The following is a 17,062-nucleotide window of genomic DNA, read 5'->3' on the forward strand; positions in this document are numbered from 1 at the left end:
CAGTACTTCATGACTATCTATTTGGCCCTTTAGGCTGCAATGTCTCAAAAATAAAAATCAACAAAACTTCCTTCTTCAGTAATATTTCTGAAGCATTTAAAAATAATTCTAGATGTGAACAAACATGCATAAAACATTTTAAAACTTATGGATTCTGGTTATTCTTATCCTTGAAAATGTAATGTGACAGGATTAGTAAGAGATGCACTTTTAATGTCAGAAATATGTTCCAAAATTATTTTTTTGACTGTCACATAGAATGAACAATGAAAAACTTTTCACGAGGGCATTAAAGCCCATATGCCTCTGCCCTAAGATTACAATTCCTACATTCCACAGGCTTAAAGTAATGCCCATTTATAAACAGGTCCTGGATCTCAAAGTAATGACACACTGAACAGCCCTTGCCTTCATCAATAACATGTTCATTACCATAATCCAAAGCTTTAAAATGGTGCATACAGTGTGACAAAATAAACACCTTGTAAATCTAAAAACTTTTGGGACTTCATAAAACTAACCTTATGATTATACTTTATTCCATTATTCTTACTTACCACTTCACTAAAGGAAGAAGTCAGTTGTTCAGCCGTAAACACCTACTACTTAATCTCTGAACAATTTCTTGGGGTACTCAATTAAGCTCCTGTTCCTTAGGACATAACCCTCAGCTCTTAAAAACTCCCCATAATGCAAGCAGCTCACTAAATGGGTGGATGGGCACTACTTTCAAACAAAAATGTATTAGTAGAAGTAGGTTTTCTATAAAGGGTGTATTGCATCCATCCTTCATTTACATATACACATGTATCCAAAAAATAAATCTTAATATGCCTGAAATCAAAAGTAAAGAATCAAAACTGTTATTTTGTAATTGTGCAAAAAATTGATCAAACTTCACTTGGGACCCATTAACAGCAGAAACATAATTCATCAGTAATAGTAATGATAATGATTATGATGATATTAATACTAATACTACTAACAATAAAAGCAACAATAATAATAATTAGTCCTTAAAAAACTATTTCTTAGCAATGAATGTCTTTTTTTTTTCATTTTTAAGGTTAATAAATGTCCCTTTCACCCTCCCCCATAAACAAATGAGCATAGCCTGGAACAGATTTAGCTCCCATTGCAGTATCTGTATTTGTCTAAAAAAAGTACAATTGAAACAGAAAAAGTTATTTAGCAAACAAAATCTAATCAAATTAAAAATATCATTCACAGCTTCAAGGGTCTGTCAAATGTACTGCTACAGCCTTCAAACCGAATTTATGTTTAATAGAGAAATAAAGACTCTTTACATCTATTATTACAAAACTAAAGTCTTCTTCCTATGTCACCTCTAACTTGCTGGAGAAAATGTCTACCATCCCTAATGTAAAAACTCAGTTTTATAACAAGTTGTTGCAAAATCACATCTATTACAGTGTCTACTTGGTTCACAGGACCAAACACTTACTGGCCTCCCTGGGGATCAACTACTTATCTTTTCTCACCACTCACACAATGTAATTTCAGAATTATGCCATAACATAGCAAAGACAAAAATAAGAAGTTATGGGTTCCCTATTAGAAGACCGAAGACGCATTCTTTTGAATGTGTCTTGGTAGAACTCAAAAGCCTGAAATGGCAAAATATCGAAGTGGCTTTTAAGTGAATTCTTTCCTAGGGAAAGAATTTGCTTGGCCGCTTTGTTACTTTGCCATTTTCGGCATTGTAGTGCGGTCTCGGAGTTGGTATATTTAAGTATGGGGGTGTGGGGGGTGAAGCCCTCCACTTAATGCAATGTTTAAAGTTTTTTTTTTTTGGAACAGCGATTTTTTTCTCTAGGAAAAAAAATCGATGTTCTGACAGTTCGATATTGTAAGCTTTCACTTACATAGGGTCGATCAATCACCATTTGCTTTTTTTAAGAGTTTGGTGATCTAATACAGACCCGAAGTTATGTACTCACCATAATGTTTCATCTGTGTTGGCTGCTTCAGTCTCCATCAAACCTGTGGGTCTCTGTTCCGACCTCAGAACCAACTTGGACGTTAGCAAGCTAAGGATTCCAAGCTAGAGCCCCTCCCACCCTACCCATACTTCTTTGCTCCTTCCAAATAACTCCAATCGAGTTGGCTGCCAGTCCTCCCAAACAAAATATATATTTAAAGGAGAGAGCTTAAAAGGATGCTCAGGAGCTCAAAGCTGGAACAAAAGTTAGCAGTATTATCCATCAGGTCCTTCAGATTTAAGGAAGGGGGAGGGACTTGATGAAGACTGAAGCAGACAACACAGATAGAACGTTATGGTGAGCATATAACTTCTTAATCTGATGTTGTCTGCTCAGTCTTCATCAAACCTGTGGGACAGAGTTCCCCGCTACATTGATCTGGGTGGCTTCATGGAAGGATGTTCCACAGTACTGCAGAGCCAAAAGCAGCCCTATTCCTGGAGATATCAAGCTTGTAATGCAAAATAAAGGTGTGAGAACTTGCTCATGAAGTAGCTGCACAAATATCCTCCAAGGAAACTCTAGACCACAAGGCATGGCTATAGATATTGTGGTATGAGATACAACTGGTCTAGGTAAAGAAACATTGTTCAACAAATAAACATGAGAAATACAATCCCTTAACCCCTGAGCAATAATAGCTTTGACAACAGCTTTCCCTTTTTTGGGATCTGAGAAAGCCACAAACAGTTGATCAGATTTTCTGAAAGATTTTGTCCTAGCCTGGTAGAAGCGCAATTGTCTATGAAAGTCTAAGAGGTGCAACATATATTCACCATTATTCTGAAAATTCAGGAAAAACACAGGGGATTTAATGGATTGATTAATGTCACGGTGGTACGGCGGTAGCGTTGTTACCTCACAACAAGAGGTTCTCCTGTTCGATTCTCGGCTGGGCTTGGGAGTGCCTTCTGTGTGGAGTCTGCAAGTCCTCCCCGTGGTTGGGTAGCATTCGAAAGACATGCGTGCGTAAATGGGCATGCCTTCGTTGAAGGTTGGGCGTCGAGCTGGCACCTCGGCGTTTTGTAAAAATCTACTGCCAATCATTAATGGACCAGAGTTCCGCTGTGGTGACCCCTTACCAGGAAAAGCCGAAAGACAAACAACAACTGATGTGACCTTCGGTAAGAAAGAGGCATTAGTATGTAAAGTAACTCTGTCTTTAAAGAAAATAAAATAGGGGGATTTAGAAGATAAGGCTTGAAGCTCCAATACCCTTTTGGCAGAAGTAATTGCTACTAACAAAGCTGTTTTCCAGGACAAAAATTTTAAATTTGCCTTTGAGGCAGGTACAAAAGGAGGTAAGGTTAGAGCTTGGAGAACCCAAGTAAAATCCCACGGAGGGACAGGATCTTTGACAGGGATGAAGAAGGACCGTACCTCTGAGAAAGGCTTTGCACAGCCTAGAAGAAGATAAAGCTGCAGCATTTTCTCTAATATGAAAATTAGAATTGACTGCCAACTGAACTTTGACAGTAGAAAAACAGGCCTCCAAATGAAATAGACTAGCTAGAAAACCCAAGACTGCCAAAATGGGAGCTATAAGCAGGTCAATGTTATGCTGCTGGGCCCAAATGGAAAACCTTTTGCACTTTTCTAAATTTTTCTGGTAGAAGACTTATGGGAGGAAATCAGAACCTTTTGGACTGAGGAAAAAAGCCTGGATTGTTTAGCCATCATCAAAATTGCAGAAACCATGTGGTTAGTTTCAAGTTCTGAAGATCCGGATGGAGTTGCCCTGAGGGATGAGACAGAATATCTGGATGAGGTTCCAGCATCCATGGATGGCAAATCAGATGAAACCACGGGAAGGTGAACCAAACTTGTCAAGGCCAAAGGGAGCAACGAGGATCACTTTGCTCTTCATCCTACATGCTTTCTGAAGAAATTTAGGAATCAGCGGATCGGGTGGGAATGCATAAAGTAGACCGGGGGGCCAAGCATGGACTAGAGCATTTCTTGGTGACTGTCCCTGTGGAGGGATCAGGGCAAAGCATCTGCTGCATTTGTTGAAGGGAGAGGCAAAGAGGTTCCAACAGGGTTGACCCCATCTAAGGAAAATCCTGTTTGCCACTGACCGGTTCAGAGACCACTCAAGAGGCATCAATAGTACTCTGCTGAGCCTGTCTGCCAATATGTTGTGCTTCCCCAGAATGTGCATTGCAACTAGAAAGCAGTTGGTAGAGACAGACCACTGCCACACTATCACTTCTTAACAAAGGGGGTAAAGACCTGGTTCCATCGTGTTTGTTGATGTTGCACACAACAGACATATTGTCAGTCTGAACGGCAACTGTCTCTAGAGGAAGAAGGAAGTGAAGGGCTTGCAACGCTAAAAGTACCACTCTCATCTCTAGGATACTGATATGTAGATTGGTCTCCTGGGGAGTCCACATGGCATGAACTGTCCGTCCGAGGTAATGCCCCCTCCTCCCCAGCTGGGAGACGTGTGCGGTCAATGTGGCAATGGGGGGTGGGAAGAATGAATAGTTGGCCCTGAGACATTTCTGAATCATGAAGCCACCACAAAAGAGAATTTCTGCACACTTGAGACAGTCTTATAGGATGATTGAGGGGATGGTGCAAAAGGGACCACTGGACTGACAACATCCACTGCAGGACTCTCGTACATAACTGACTTGTTGGTAATAAAGTTACTGTTGCAGCTACAGAACTCAGAGTCGTGAGAACAAGATTTCCTGGAGGAACTAGAATCGCTAACATTTGCCTGAAATATGTCCTTAGTGAAAGAATCCTTTCTGGTGGAAGACAAGCCAGGGTTTTGTTTGTATCCAAGCAGGTTCCTATAAAATCTATCATTTGCACACGTTGCAATTGCAGCTTCTGAAGATTTATATAGATTCCTAAGGTTGGGGCCAATTGGAAGAGAAAGTCCCTGGCCTAAATTACTAGATGCCTGGATGGTGCGACTAGCAGCCAGTCGTCCATGTAAGAAAACACATGGAATCTCTGAGGTGAACTGTCATGCATTTGGTGAACACTCTGGGGGCTGTGGGGAGACCAAATGGAAGTGCACAAAACTGGCAATGACTGGCTCCCTGCCTGAAATGGAATTACATTCTGGAGCATCTGTTCATTTTGATATGATAGTATGCATCCTTTAGGTCTATAGGGCACATCCAGTCATTCTTCAGAAGAAAAGGAAGGATTGTCTGAACTGTGACCCATCCTGAACTTGTGTGTTTCATTGATTTGTTCAGGTAAGTTAGGTCCAGTATGGGCCTGAGGTCCCCTGTTTTTTTTGGAACTAAAAAGAATCAGGAGTAAATACCTGATCTGCGTTGGTCAGAGGGGACCTCCTGGATGATGCTTTTGAAGCAACTTTGCAATTTCCAAAGCTGCTGCCTCCCTCGGATTGGGTGGAACATTGGGGAGGTGCTGTTTTGGCTTGGGGAGATTTGAAAAGGGAATTGTGTAACCTCTGGATAGGATTCATTGCACCCATCAGTCGTTTGTGATAGCTAACCAGGCTTTTAGGTGCAAGGAGCAAAGTCCCCCGACTGCCTCCAGAGATGGACAGTCAGGCAACACTTCAAGAATGCTGCAAGTATTTCTCGAAGGAGAATACCAACGCCCCTGATTCAGCAGACCTTCTCTGCCATGAGGGCGGCATCTACCACTCAAATTATCCCCCCACTGCCCCTGGGGGGAAAATATCTCCCTGAATATCCTGGAAAGGGCCCTGAGATTTTCTGAACCACAACTTCATTCCCCCATGCTGATTCCTGAAGAAGGGCATTTGCAGGGTAGAGAAGCAGATTCCAATAGCAAACAGGGTCTTTGCGTCTTTCTCGCTGGGGGGGAGTGTGTCTCAAACAGTCAGTCCAATAAGGGAGGAACCTTCAAAGTGGGCATTGACAAATGATGCCTTAAAGGGTTCCGCAAAATCACACAGCTGCATTGAGGCATGACCCCGAATGGCAATGCATGCCGGAACTGGCCACCCTAGAGGTGCCCTCAACTGAGTGAGAGATGAACCTCACGGACATGTTGGAAATGGACTGCAGTGGCCATACAGAAGGAAAAGGAATTCCGTTCCTCCGCCATCCTGGACTGATGGCCGAAGCGAGAGAGTTAATTAAGCAAGTCCCTCTGTAGCCTCTTAAAGTGGGCAAGGCAATTCAATGCCTAATGGCGAAAGTGGAAGAAGCGCAGACTCTTGTTCCAAATCTGCCCATAGCACTAGACTTCCCGTTAGGGGGATGGACAGTAGAGCTTTCCTGGGCAAGCTCTTTTTTGGTGGCCGCAGCAACCACCATGGCATCTACTGGAATGCCCTTCGTCCAATGAGGTCTGTCCTGAGGGGCACTGAGAATTTTAACAGCTCTCTTTGGTATTGGCTCACCAGCGTCCTTTCATGCCCTTGCAGACACTAGGTCTACTAGGGGGTCTGCAGAGAGGGCACCCAGGATATAGATGGGTTAATGCCAAAAGTCTCTAGGAACAATGCCTCATCTGGGGTGGAATATGAGACCAACCAACCACCTCTCTGATGAAGGATTTCTAAAATGTCTCCAAAGGAGACGTCGGGTGGAGATCTAGGGGACCCCCTCCCCTTCACTAAAGTCAGTGTCCGTCATGAAGGAGTCCTCTGGAGAATCTAGGTGCCTCCTTTTGCACCTTTTCTTTCAAGGATCCTCCTCACTGGGATGCTCTGGCGAGGTGCTGGAAGAAGTCTGTGCTTCCACAGGTGGAAGAGACTGGAGACCCTGAGAAGCTGGCTAACCTGGTGGCAAATGACAGGTATCTGATGCAGAGCTCAGGAGGAGAAGGGGTGGATCCGATAGTGTAGAAGCTGGATGTCTCCTAGGAACAGAGAAGACCTTCTCCACCACCTCAAAGGCTGAAGGACTCCCAGAGTCCCAAGGAAGCCTCCCCTGCCCTGAAGGATGAGGAACAGATCACCCCAGTCACCAGAAGCCCTTTGTTCCGAGGGGGGAGTTGGCCCCAAGCTCTCAAATGCCAAGGCACCAAGGGGAAGGACAGCTCTGAAAACTTCGGAGTCAAAGTCACCACCCCGGACTTGACATCAAGGCTTTGGAACTGAGCAAGTCAAGGAAGCAATCAATCAGGGAAACACCAGTGGACCAGAAGAACCAGCCCCAGGAACCAACGGATCCAGGAGCTCTGAAATGGCATGGTGAATTGGAGAAGGAGATACTATTCTGTAGGGTGAAACTCTGCTCACAGATCCCACTGGGGACGGAGCTGGGATGACCACCAATCTGGATCTGTGTAAGGAGAAGCTTCCTCATCAGTTCGTCTACCTCATTTTCCGACAGGCTCAGAGAGAACCTGATAGAAGAGGAAATAGTACAGGGTCTGGAGTGATGTATGGGGGAACATCCAGAGGAGACATACCCGGCACCAGAAGCTCCGGCCCCAAAAAGGCAACTACAGCATGGGGCAGAGAGGAAGTAACAGAGATCAGAGCCAAGGGACTCTGCTCCAAATTCTCAGGGCCTTTTTAGGAGGCTCCGACACAACTAAGATGGAGGGTTCCATTTCTTAGGATCCCTGGCCTCCTTAGACTTTTTGGCAGGGATATGAGCCCCTGAGACAGAAGCAATAGCTGAAGGGGGAGGAGGGGAGGGAATAAGGCCTCTAAGGACCAGCATGTTTCTTCTATCTGTAAGGGCCTGGGGGAGGAAGGCCTTGCAGACAGAACAAGCCACCTCAAGGTGGGCAGAATCCAAACAATAAACGCACTCCCTGTGAGCATCAGATACAGGGATCTTGCGTCCAAAGGAAGTGCATTTTTTAAAGCCAACGGGCTTGTCAGATTTCTCCAACATAGTAAGGAAAGGAAGACAGAGACAAAAGGAGCACAATGACAACACAGGAGAAAACTGCTACAATACACTACTACAATAAGAAAACTTTTTTTTTTAAACTGAAAACAGGAAATAGGGTAGGTTGAAAAATTAAAGACTGGCGAAAGGCCACTTATGATTCAAAGGGAAAAAACACTAGAAAACACCCAAAGAGGAGCTCTAACCTGACCACGATGCTTCGCTGATGTGAGGCAAATGAGATATGAGGTAGCTGGGAGGAGCGAGGCAGTAGGAGTAGGGTGGGAAGAGCTCTAGCTATGAATCCTTAGCTTGCTAACTGCTGAGTCTTTGATGAAGACTGAATAGGAAACAACAGATAAAAAAAAGTTAAGGAACATAAACCCAAAATAAGGTGAAAGACAAAGGATCCTAACTCTGAAGACAGAACAGAAATCAGCCTTTTACTGTTAAGGTGAGTACCTCACATTAACTATACTAAAGAATTTTACTCCCGTGTGTCTTTTCAGTAATTCATCAAATTTAAGTAGAATCTCAAATGGTGACTACAGGGTAGAGGAAACACCTGCCAGGACTCCCTGAACTACTGCCGCAATAAGCTCCATCTCTAACATTTTACTCATACCCCTGACTAAAACAATGCGTTTCTGAAGTTGCCATCTATAGGCTAGACTGAAGAACACAGGAGCGTAGACAGTTGTGAGCAACAAGAACCCAAAAGTTAAACAATGAAAAAAGAAAGAGAGAATAAACCTACAGGATATGCAATATTAAAAAAGACTAAAGGCAGAAAATGTATTTCAGAATCTATGATTTTTTACTTCTTTACTAATATGTCTTTGTCTATCATATTAAAACACTGCATATTTTGCAGTCTCCTCCTTGGCTGAATCTCTTGTAAGGCCATAGATGGTAGCTCTCTTAAATTTAGAGCTAGTCTGCAGCATGCCAAACAGCCCAAGGAGGTGGACATACTAGATGATGGACACTACTGGGATGATTACTTAGTGATGCAAAAGGAACTTCACAGGCACACAGCCTCACTGGACAGCAAATGTTACTTTAAATAAATAGCTGTACATAGGTTTCTTCAATCTTTTAACATTATTTAGCAAGCAACCTGTGGGAAACTGTCAAACCTATATTACACCCAAGTCCACAGATGGCAACAAACCAAATGTACAAATGCAAAAAAAAAAAAAAGCCCATTTTTTCACTGTTAAAGCCACTCCTTACACTTCTACTTACTTGGATTGTATGGGATCACCAGGATTATAAAATGGGTTACACATTACATCAGTGTAAGAATTATGTAGCTTCCGGAACATCTAGAAAACATGAAAAATATTACTTTCAAAAACACATTTACATGTTCAATTTATTCCAGTTTCTGCTTCACTATACCTTGTTTCACTGTTGAAATTAATTTAATATGTGCACATAAAATGAAACTAAAAGGAATATAATAAAACATTTTTTCCACTTTTAGCAGTATTTCGTGAAAGCCTAACTGCTTCAAGCAGATCAGATGCATTTCAGCTGCTATATTTCCTAAAAGCTTGTAATCGTCTCGTACAGATGAGGATGTTTTTTATACACTTTTATAAAGTACACCTGTGCGTACGGTATAATAGATGATCTTTGAAGAATTACACACTACAAAAGGAAGGACAAGAAGAAAGCCAGTGTGGAAGGACAGGTACAGTAAGTACTACAGTGAAGAACGGGATATAAAGTCAGAGGTGGCCATAGAGCGCCCAGCCCTAGTGGATAGCAAGATGGATGGGGTCAGGGAGGGACATTCATTCTCATTAAACAGGCAGAAAATAAGGAACAGTGCAAAAGTGTTGTAGAAAGGGCAGAGGAGGAGTGGGAAAAGGCTTGGGTGCCAAACAGGGTGGGAGGGAGAAAAACAGTAAAGACAGTTTGAGTCTGAGATGTTGGAAGTAGGAGAAAAAAGATGTGGATAGGAAGTGCAGAAAAAAGATGTGGATAGGAAGTGCAACAGTCCAATGAAGTAAATGAGAAATAGCATGGGTAGAGAGAAGAGGGTCTGGAAACTCAGTCAAAAAGTCAATTAAGAGTTCTACCAAAGGATATACCCAATTCAGTAAAAACAATCCTGAGTTGTAGGCTCACTAAATGGAAAGAGGTGAGCAAAATGAACTCTAAGAAGGAGGGACAGACACATGTTCTGGTGAATGTAGGCACCAATGACCTGTCAGTAAAGATTGCTATGGTGGTGGCAAGCATGGTCAACTGCTTGCCAAATAAGGACAGAGACTGCCCAAGAGAAGGGAGTGAAGGTAGCTTTTTCAGGAGTGTTCCCTACACTGTCAGCCAGCAAATGAAGATGGGTATGTGCTCTAATCATGAAGGCAGGTACCAGTAAAACTACTACATCTGAAGGGAACCACAGCTAGTTGACATTGCGTGCGGTGATGCACACAATTTCACTAGCTGCACCCAGTTATGGCACACTGAAAAAAAATCCCTTAACATGCATGATCAGCAAATGTGATGCTGCAGGCTGCTTTCACTCCACTTCCCCTGCACCACTGGTGTTGCCCCAGCCCTGGAGTATAGTACTAGGAGCAGCTAATTGTCAATGGGGGGGGGTGGGGGCATGCAAATGAGGAACAAAAAAAAAGAAATGGGATTAGTGCCTGTTAAGCTGCATTTAAAGAGGGTTTGAACTACCAGACACTGCTGAAGCTATAACACAAGACCATACAACTGGAATACTGGCAGCATTTGATACTAGTTTGTAAGATTTCATATAGTATGAATACTCCCACCAGGAATTCCCCCAAAAGAAGGACTCTGGGACAAAACAAATCATGAACTGCCAAGAAACAGAAAGTGCAGTCATGTTACTGTTCCGAAACAGCAAGCAAAATGGAGGATAGCACCGGATAATACTAATTTCACATGGTGCGCTTGATAACTAATACTGATGAAGGCCTGACAAAAAATAGACATTACCTCGTGCAATAATGACCTTTGACCTCTGGAGAAAAGAGCACCAGGTAATGACTGAGACTGGCAAAACACAAATACACACATACTTGTATATGGGAATATATGCTCCATCCCTTAGGCAGGACAAAAGGATCTTGTATGGAATTTCCAGATATTAACAAGATAAAGAGAAATCCAAGAAGCACCAACATTAAAAACAAATATGCTTTCTTCAGTAAATAATAACTAAAAGACTATCAAGAATATATACTGAAATGCAGGTTTATTCTTGACTGGATTCAAAATAAGCCAATGGATTATGGAACAGATTTTTATTTGCATTTTTTAGAATACAAAAAAAGAGCATTTACAATTACTTTACTGCTTGCACATACTTACACTGCGGATTTCATTATCTCTGAGGGCTGTGTTTGACGAGTCAACAACCATAACAAACTTCACCTTGGAGTTCGTCACATATCCATATCTGAAAAAACAGTGAAGGAATGTCCATTTTGGGTTGCACAGTTCATCAACTACTGTGCTAAAGACTTTAAAAACAAACAAAGGATCAAGGAAAACAATCTGCAATAGACTACAAATGTATAAAACTTACATGAAATGGTTAAAAAAAGGAACGCGAGTAAAACGCAGCCTGTGATGCACAGAGATAAAGCCCTGATCACAACGCTGGAGGAATGAGTGGCAAATACTAGGTCACCTACTCTGCGGTGAAGTCCTGGTGGTCCCATAATTGTTTTCGCTGCATATAAACAGACAGCTCCAGGTGAAACAGTCACAACTGGAAAGCTGCATTTGGCTTATCAAGTTTGCAGTGGCAACTCTCATTAAAAGGACAAAAGCATTCATAAGCAAGGGGACTGCATAGTATACCCATGGAATGGTATGGGTGCCCATGTCAGCCCCCAAGGGACAGCATTAAGGCCGGATTAAAAAAAAAAAAAAAAAAAAAAAAAAACCTTTATGACCATTTAAAATGACAGTCTCCATGATCATCTTTCTCCCTCTGGAGAATGAATGGGTTGTCATGATTATGGATGGCTGATGATTAACAGGCAACAAGGGGAGAAAAAGGATACTAAAAAGAACAAGGGTAGCAGACCATGAAGCTAAGTAAGAAACTATTATGATTTAATATTTTAGATGGAACATTATAGAATATGCATATAATTATACAAGGATAAAAATCAAAGAACAGAGAATATTAGTTTTATGCATTTTTTAAATATATTTGTTACATTTACAAGCATGAACCCTGGTTGTAGCTCCTAATCAGAACCATACAAAATTCTCTTTAGCATCATACCAAAGTCATACTCTGCCAGCACTCCCCCCATTTAACCATGAAAAGGTTACCTCAACCTCAGTAACCAATGGCAAAACAAAATTAAGTCCCATTCTTATACTTGCATTACAGCAGTACATTTATGCCACACACTACCTGCAATTTGTCAACTGTCAATGGCATCTTGTAAGTCGATATGGCATCTCACATGAACTGTCAACTATTCAGAAAACATGCTCCCTGCAGAAAATCTCAACCTGTTTATAACAAATCAACCAATCTGATCTCCTAAAAATCTAGTCAGACATAACTGCAACTCCCTTTGTCAGTTATGTCTTTGACATTCCATAATGTGCTTAGTAAAAAAAAAATAAAATAAAAATTGCACTTGTACTCAAAATGATCAAGAAATCCTACAGCACGTTTCTATTCCTCCTTTAGTACTCTTACTTCATATACTTGCTACATTTCCCTCATCTCCGTCCATGATCTCTCTCTGTCAGAGTCCCTTCCACTCCCCATTTACATTGCAAGTATACACTGTACACCATCCTTCGCCATACATTCCTCGACCTCCCAATGTCTCCTCCTCTCATGGTTTCTCTGCAACTATCGGATTCATCCTTTATCTCATTCCCATTACTCCCTACTACAACTGTCCATGCTACCTCAAACTATATACAACTTACACTTGCTACTGTGCATCACCTGATCTCCCCACCCTTCTTCTTGGAAGCGTCAGGTCCAAAACTGTGACTCTTAATGCTTTAAAAATTAAATTGCGATTCCATCATAAAACACCAACTTGGAAACAAGCTGTTGCATCTTTAAAGTACTGTATCTCATGGGCAGAGGGGTTTGAGCTCCCAATGAGACTTCAGCATTTCGGAATAGGACAAATAATCCTAGATATCACAGTATTGGAATTTGTATGTATTCCATCACATTCACACTTGCAGTTCTACAATTCTAAAGAATCCTTGGCATTTCAAATGGCACTTCCCTCACCCTACATCTCCTACTTTTCATTATGCCAAACATTTGCTTTGTCATGCTGTACATTCAGCCTCCCGTCTGTATTTTCATCTTCAGTAATCCTTATTCTTCTGAGACACTCCACCACCGTTACACTACTTGATATCACTTATGTAACGGCCATTTATTCATTATTTATTTATCTTTATCATACTGACAGCCACCACAGTGTGCCACATCGTTGCTGGATCTAGTGGCACTACAATCAACCCAGAGTCTAATGCCTGAAATTTAGTCAGGGAGGACTAGGATCCTAAGGGGGTCTATATTATTTCACACGCTCAGAAGAGCGAACGACACATAATCGACCCCATGTAAGCGAAAGCTTACAAAGTCGAAATCTCAGAACAGCGATATTTTTCCAAGGGAAAAAAAAACAAAACTGTGAAATATTACAAAATGTCCACACCCCTCCTATTTAAATATACCAACTCTGAGAACACACTACAGTACCGAAAAGACAAAGTAGCGAAAGCAGCCAAACAAATTCTTTCAAAGGGAAAGAATTTGCTGAAAAGCTGCTTTGCTATTTTGCCTTTCTGCGCTTTTTAGTTCGACAAAGACGTATTTGACAACCTGCGTCTGCAACAGCATAATAGGGAGCCTCCTAAGGGCATCTTTGGGTCATTCTGTCCAGCATCCACCTATTTTGTTTTCCTTTTGACCTATCCTGTTGGTCCACTTCCACCTTCCCTTTTTGAGGACCCCATGGTTCATCCACGGGTGAGTGTGCAATGGAGATGTGCTGTATGTTGCCTCACCTCCACCACAGCTCAGCCAAGCCTACACCCTTACTCCTCATTGGACCACACCTCTCAGAACAATGTCCCCAACCTCCACCAGGGAGACTGCCCGTCCCTTCCTGCCATCCTGTCAGTTAACTAAGCCACTAATTGAATCAGGCCCGGCTAGGCCATAATCAGGGCTTTATCCCTTTAGACCACCACAGTGACAAACCTAACTGCCATTTACCTTACTTTAGCATTTAAAGTGCCATTCCTCTGTCCTACATACACAACCACTGTTAAGCTACTTTATTTTGTGTGTCTTTAGTTAATGCAGATTTGGTATCTCTACACAACATGCAATTTCACCACTTATGCTATCTGCTCATACTGTCATCTACTCATGTGCGTACATGGACATATGCCTTGCTCTGCTCAACATATAACAGTTGATTCAGGGACTCTGACAAAACGCACACCTCATTGGTCTTAACCATTTTGGGAGCCATCAGAACTTTTGCAATAAGTGGAACTAAGACGAATGTGTAAAGTAGTCCCAAATGACACTGGATAAAAAAGGCACTAACGTCAGTCTCAGAAACAGACTACCATCAACTTACGGTGATCTTTGAATGCAAGCAAGTCCATAACCATTGCTCATCTTTCTATGATCTTGAGGAATACCTTCCTGTCCTGCTTCTATTCATGCTGAGTTCCTGAGAGGTCTGCCACCAAGTTCTGGGTACTTGGAATGCAGATTGTTTGCAGATAATCCATGGGAGGAAGGTGTCAGGAAAAGTTTCAAGGCTAACCTATTTAAAGAATAGGAATGAGTGCCTCCCTGCTTGTTAATGTATCTTATCACTGATATGTTGTCTATCACCACCTGAAGATCCCCTTGGCAGAATATTGACTTCAACATCTAGAAGGGATACATAATTGGCATAATTTCTTCCACATTTATTAGTTTGTTCTTGACATTCTTGGAATTACCTGCTCTGCACTTTGAGATTAAGTGTATAACTGTTCCACTGTAACTCAAGGCATCCCTAGTTAATTTCTGCCTCTGCTCTACAGGTGTGAAGGGAAAGCCTGGGTCATTATTGATCTTAAAAGACCACTACATAAAATAGGTACAATGGTTGTTCATGTACAAGGAAATCTGGATGATTGCAGGAAAGTCCCAAATGCATCATGCATCTGCAGAAATACCAACTGTGTGCATGTTTTTTGATGCCAGTCTGTAATCAAATCAAGAAGCCGCACACCTAGAAGTATATCCGGGTAACTACCAATCTCCAAAGTTTGATACTGAAATAAAGACATTCTCAATGCATTCCTGAACTTACAAATGCACAATCATCATTGCTAAACCCCTCAAGACTGTGTTCAGAGAAATGTAAATAAAATGAATGGCACCTCTGACTACTTTCCCCACTGTGAAGAATAGGCTGTCCTTAATCAGCAGTATGGAACTCTTTAAAGGTAGCATCTGAGACTTCTTCACATAACTATTAATGTGCTACTCTCAAGAAAAACAGATTTTTAATTTGACTTCTTGAGGTAACAGAGGAAGCAGTGTGCTATGCTGTTTGAACAGCAAAGTTCACTGAATGACATTGTCCATTTTTCTTTCAGTCACAGTAAACCAGCGTTACTTTTGGTGTCCAATAATTCTGATTTTATGAAGTAGAAATAAATAAAATGCGTTCCTTCCACAAGGAGTAGGAAAATGCTTTCTTTCTGCAGATACTATATCAGAAGCAGTTTGGAAACTACAGAACCATAAGTCTCGCCAATCTTGTATGCAATGCCATGGAAATAATTGCCACGGAAATGATCAATAATGACATAGAAAACCTCTAGACACTGGACCCAACCCAATATGGTTTAATCAAGGGCAGGTCATGCCTACTCAACCCGTTGGACTTCTTTGAGAAGGTCACCAAAGCAATGGACAATGGCAAAACAGTTCACACTGCCTACCTTGACTTGGCCAAAGCATTTGACACAATGCCCCACTCAATCATTGTTGATAAACTCAAGAGGTTAGGTATAAATCTTTATGTAACCTTGTGGATAGCCAGCTGGCTCGCAGACAGAACCCATGAAGTTAGAATTGGGGGAGTCAATCTCTACAAAGAGACCAGTCACATGTGAAGTCCATCAGGGATCAGGGCTGGGACCGCTCCTTTTGGGCATTTACTTCTCTGAAGTCAAGGCCAATATCAAGAGCCTCTGGCTGACCACATTTGCAGATGATTGTTTGGCTGTTCTCTGCCTGACTACTGTTGATCTCTGTCTGACTTGATTTTGAATTGAAAATTTTCATTCAAGGTTTGGTTACTTCTATTTTTTTATCTTTTTCTTGTACTGCATTTGTTTTGTTTAAAGTTTTTTTGTTCTTTTGGAGTTTTAAGAGGTCTCGGCTAGGGTCAGTTAAAGTTAAAAAATAATTTCTTTGCTTTTGAGTTGCCCTCCCCTACAATACATCTGTTTTTGGACACTCCTCCTAGTCCCATCTCATTAGCTCATTCTACTGAGTACTGAAAGGTCATTTGGGAAGGCCCATCCCCTTAGTCTCAAACTTGAATTATCATCCATTTCCTCCCTACCCACTTACTAAAAAATTGCAATTTATTCAGTTGCTTTTACTGTATCTGTGCTTCTTCCTACTTTATTACTTTTTGTTTTTTGATGCTTGTTCTTAAAGTATTCAGTTGCATTTATTCTGATGCATTTAATACTGCTTGATAATAGCCTGATTACATTGCAACTGTTATTCTATGCCACTTAGTCTTAAGCACTTGGGCTTCAAACTAGTTATCCTACCTAAGGAAGGTTTATGTCCTACACTCTTGCGGTAGAAGATGTAGCTCACATCCTTCTACGTTGGGAATCGTTGGTTGAAGGCTTATTGTGTCTGTTACTCTTAGTTCTGGTTTAAGCACTTGGCATGCAAGCCAGTTATTTTACATTAGGAAGCGTTGTGGTCTAAACTCTTGTGGCAGGACAGGATAGTCTACACCCTTCTGAGCTGAGAACCACTGGTTAAAGGCTGATTGTGGCTGTCATACTGAAAGTGTCTTGGTTCTGGTTAAGCACTTGGGCTCCAAACCAGTTATTTTACATTAGGAAAGTTTGTGCTTTACACTCTTGTGGGATGAGAGGGTAGCCTACACCTTTATGAGCTACGAATTGCTGGTGAAAGCTTATTGT

The 17,062-nt window shown here is 41.7% G+C and overlaps 1 protein-coding gene across 2 annotated transcripts in view; it reads right to left on the reverse strand.

Moving 5' to 3' along the window:
- Window positions 1-17,062, reverse strand: part of TRAPPC2L (trafficking protein particle complex subunit 2L) — a 294,316-nt gene that overhangs the window by 134,902 nt on the left and 142,352 nt on the right. The window contains exons 3-4 of one of the 2 annotated variants that reach the window (XM_044081698.1): window positions 11,177-11,264; window positions 9,065-9,144 (exon numbers count right to left, since the gene is read on the reverse strand). In XM_044081698.1, coding sequence (XP_043937633.1) covers window positions 9,065-9,144; window positions 11,177-11,264 — 168 coding nt within the window. Of the gene's footprint in view, window positions 1-9,064; window positions 9,145-11,176; window positions 11,329-17,062 lie in introns of both variants that reach the window. The other variant, XM_044081699.1, reaches the window with a different exon arrangement.

This window comes from Protopterus annectens, chromosome 8.part1 (assembly GCF_019279795.1).
Source record: "Protopterus annectens isolate FY-2018-M chromosome 8.part1, PAN1.0, whole genome shotgun sequence".
Lineage (NCBI taxonomy): Eukaryota > Metazoa > Chordata > Ceratodontiformes > Protopteridae > Protopterus > Protopterus annectens.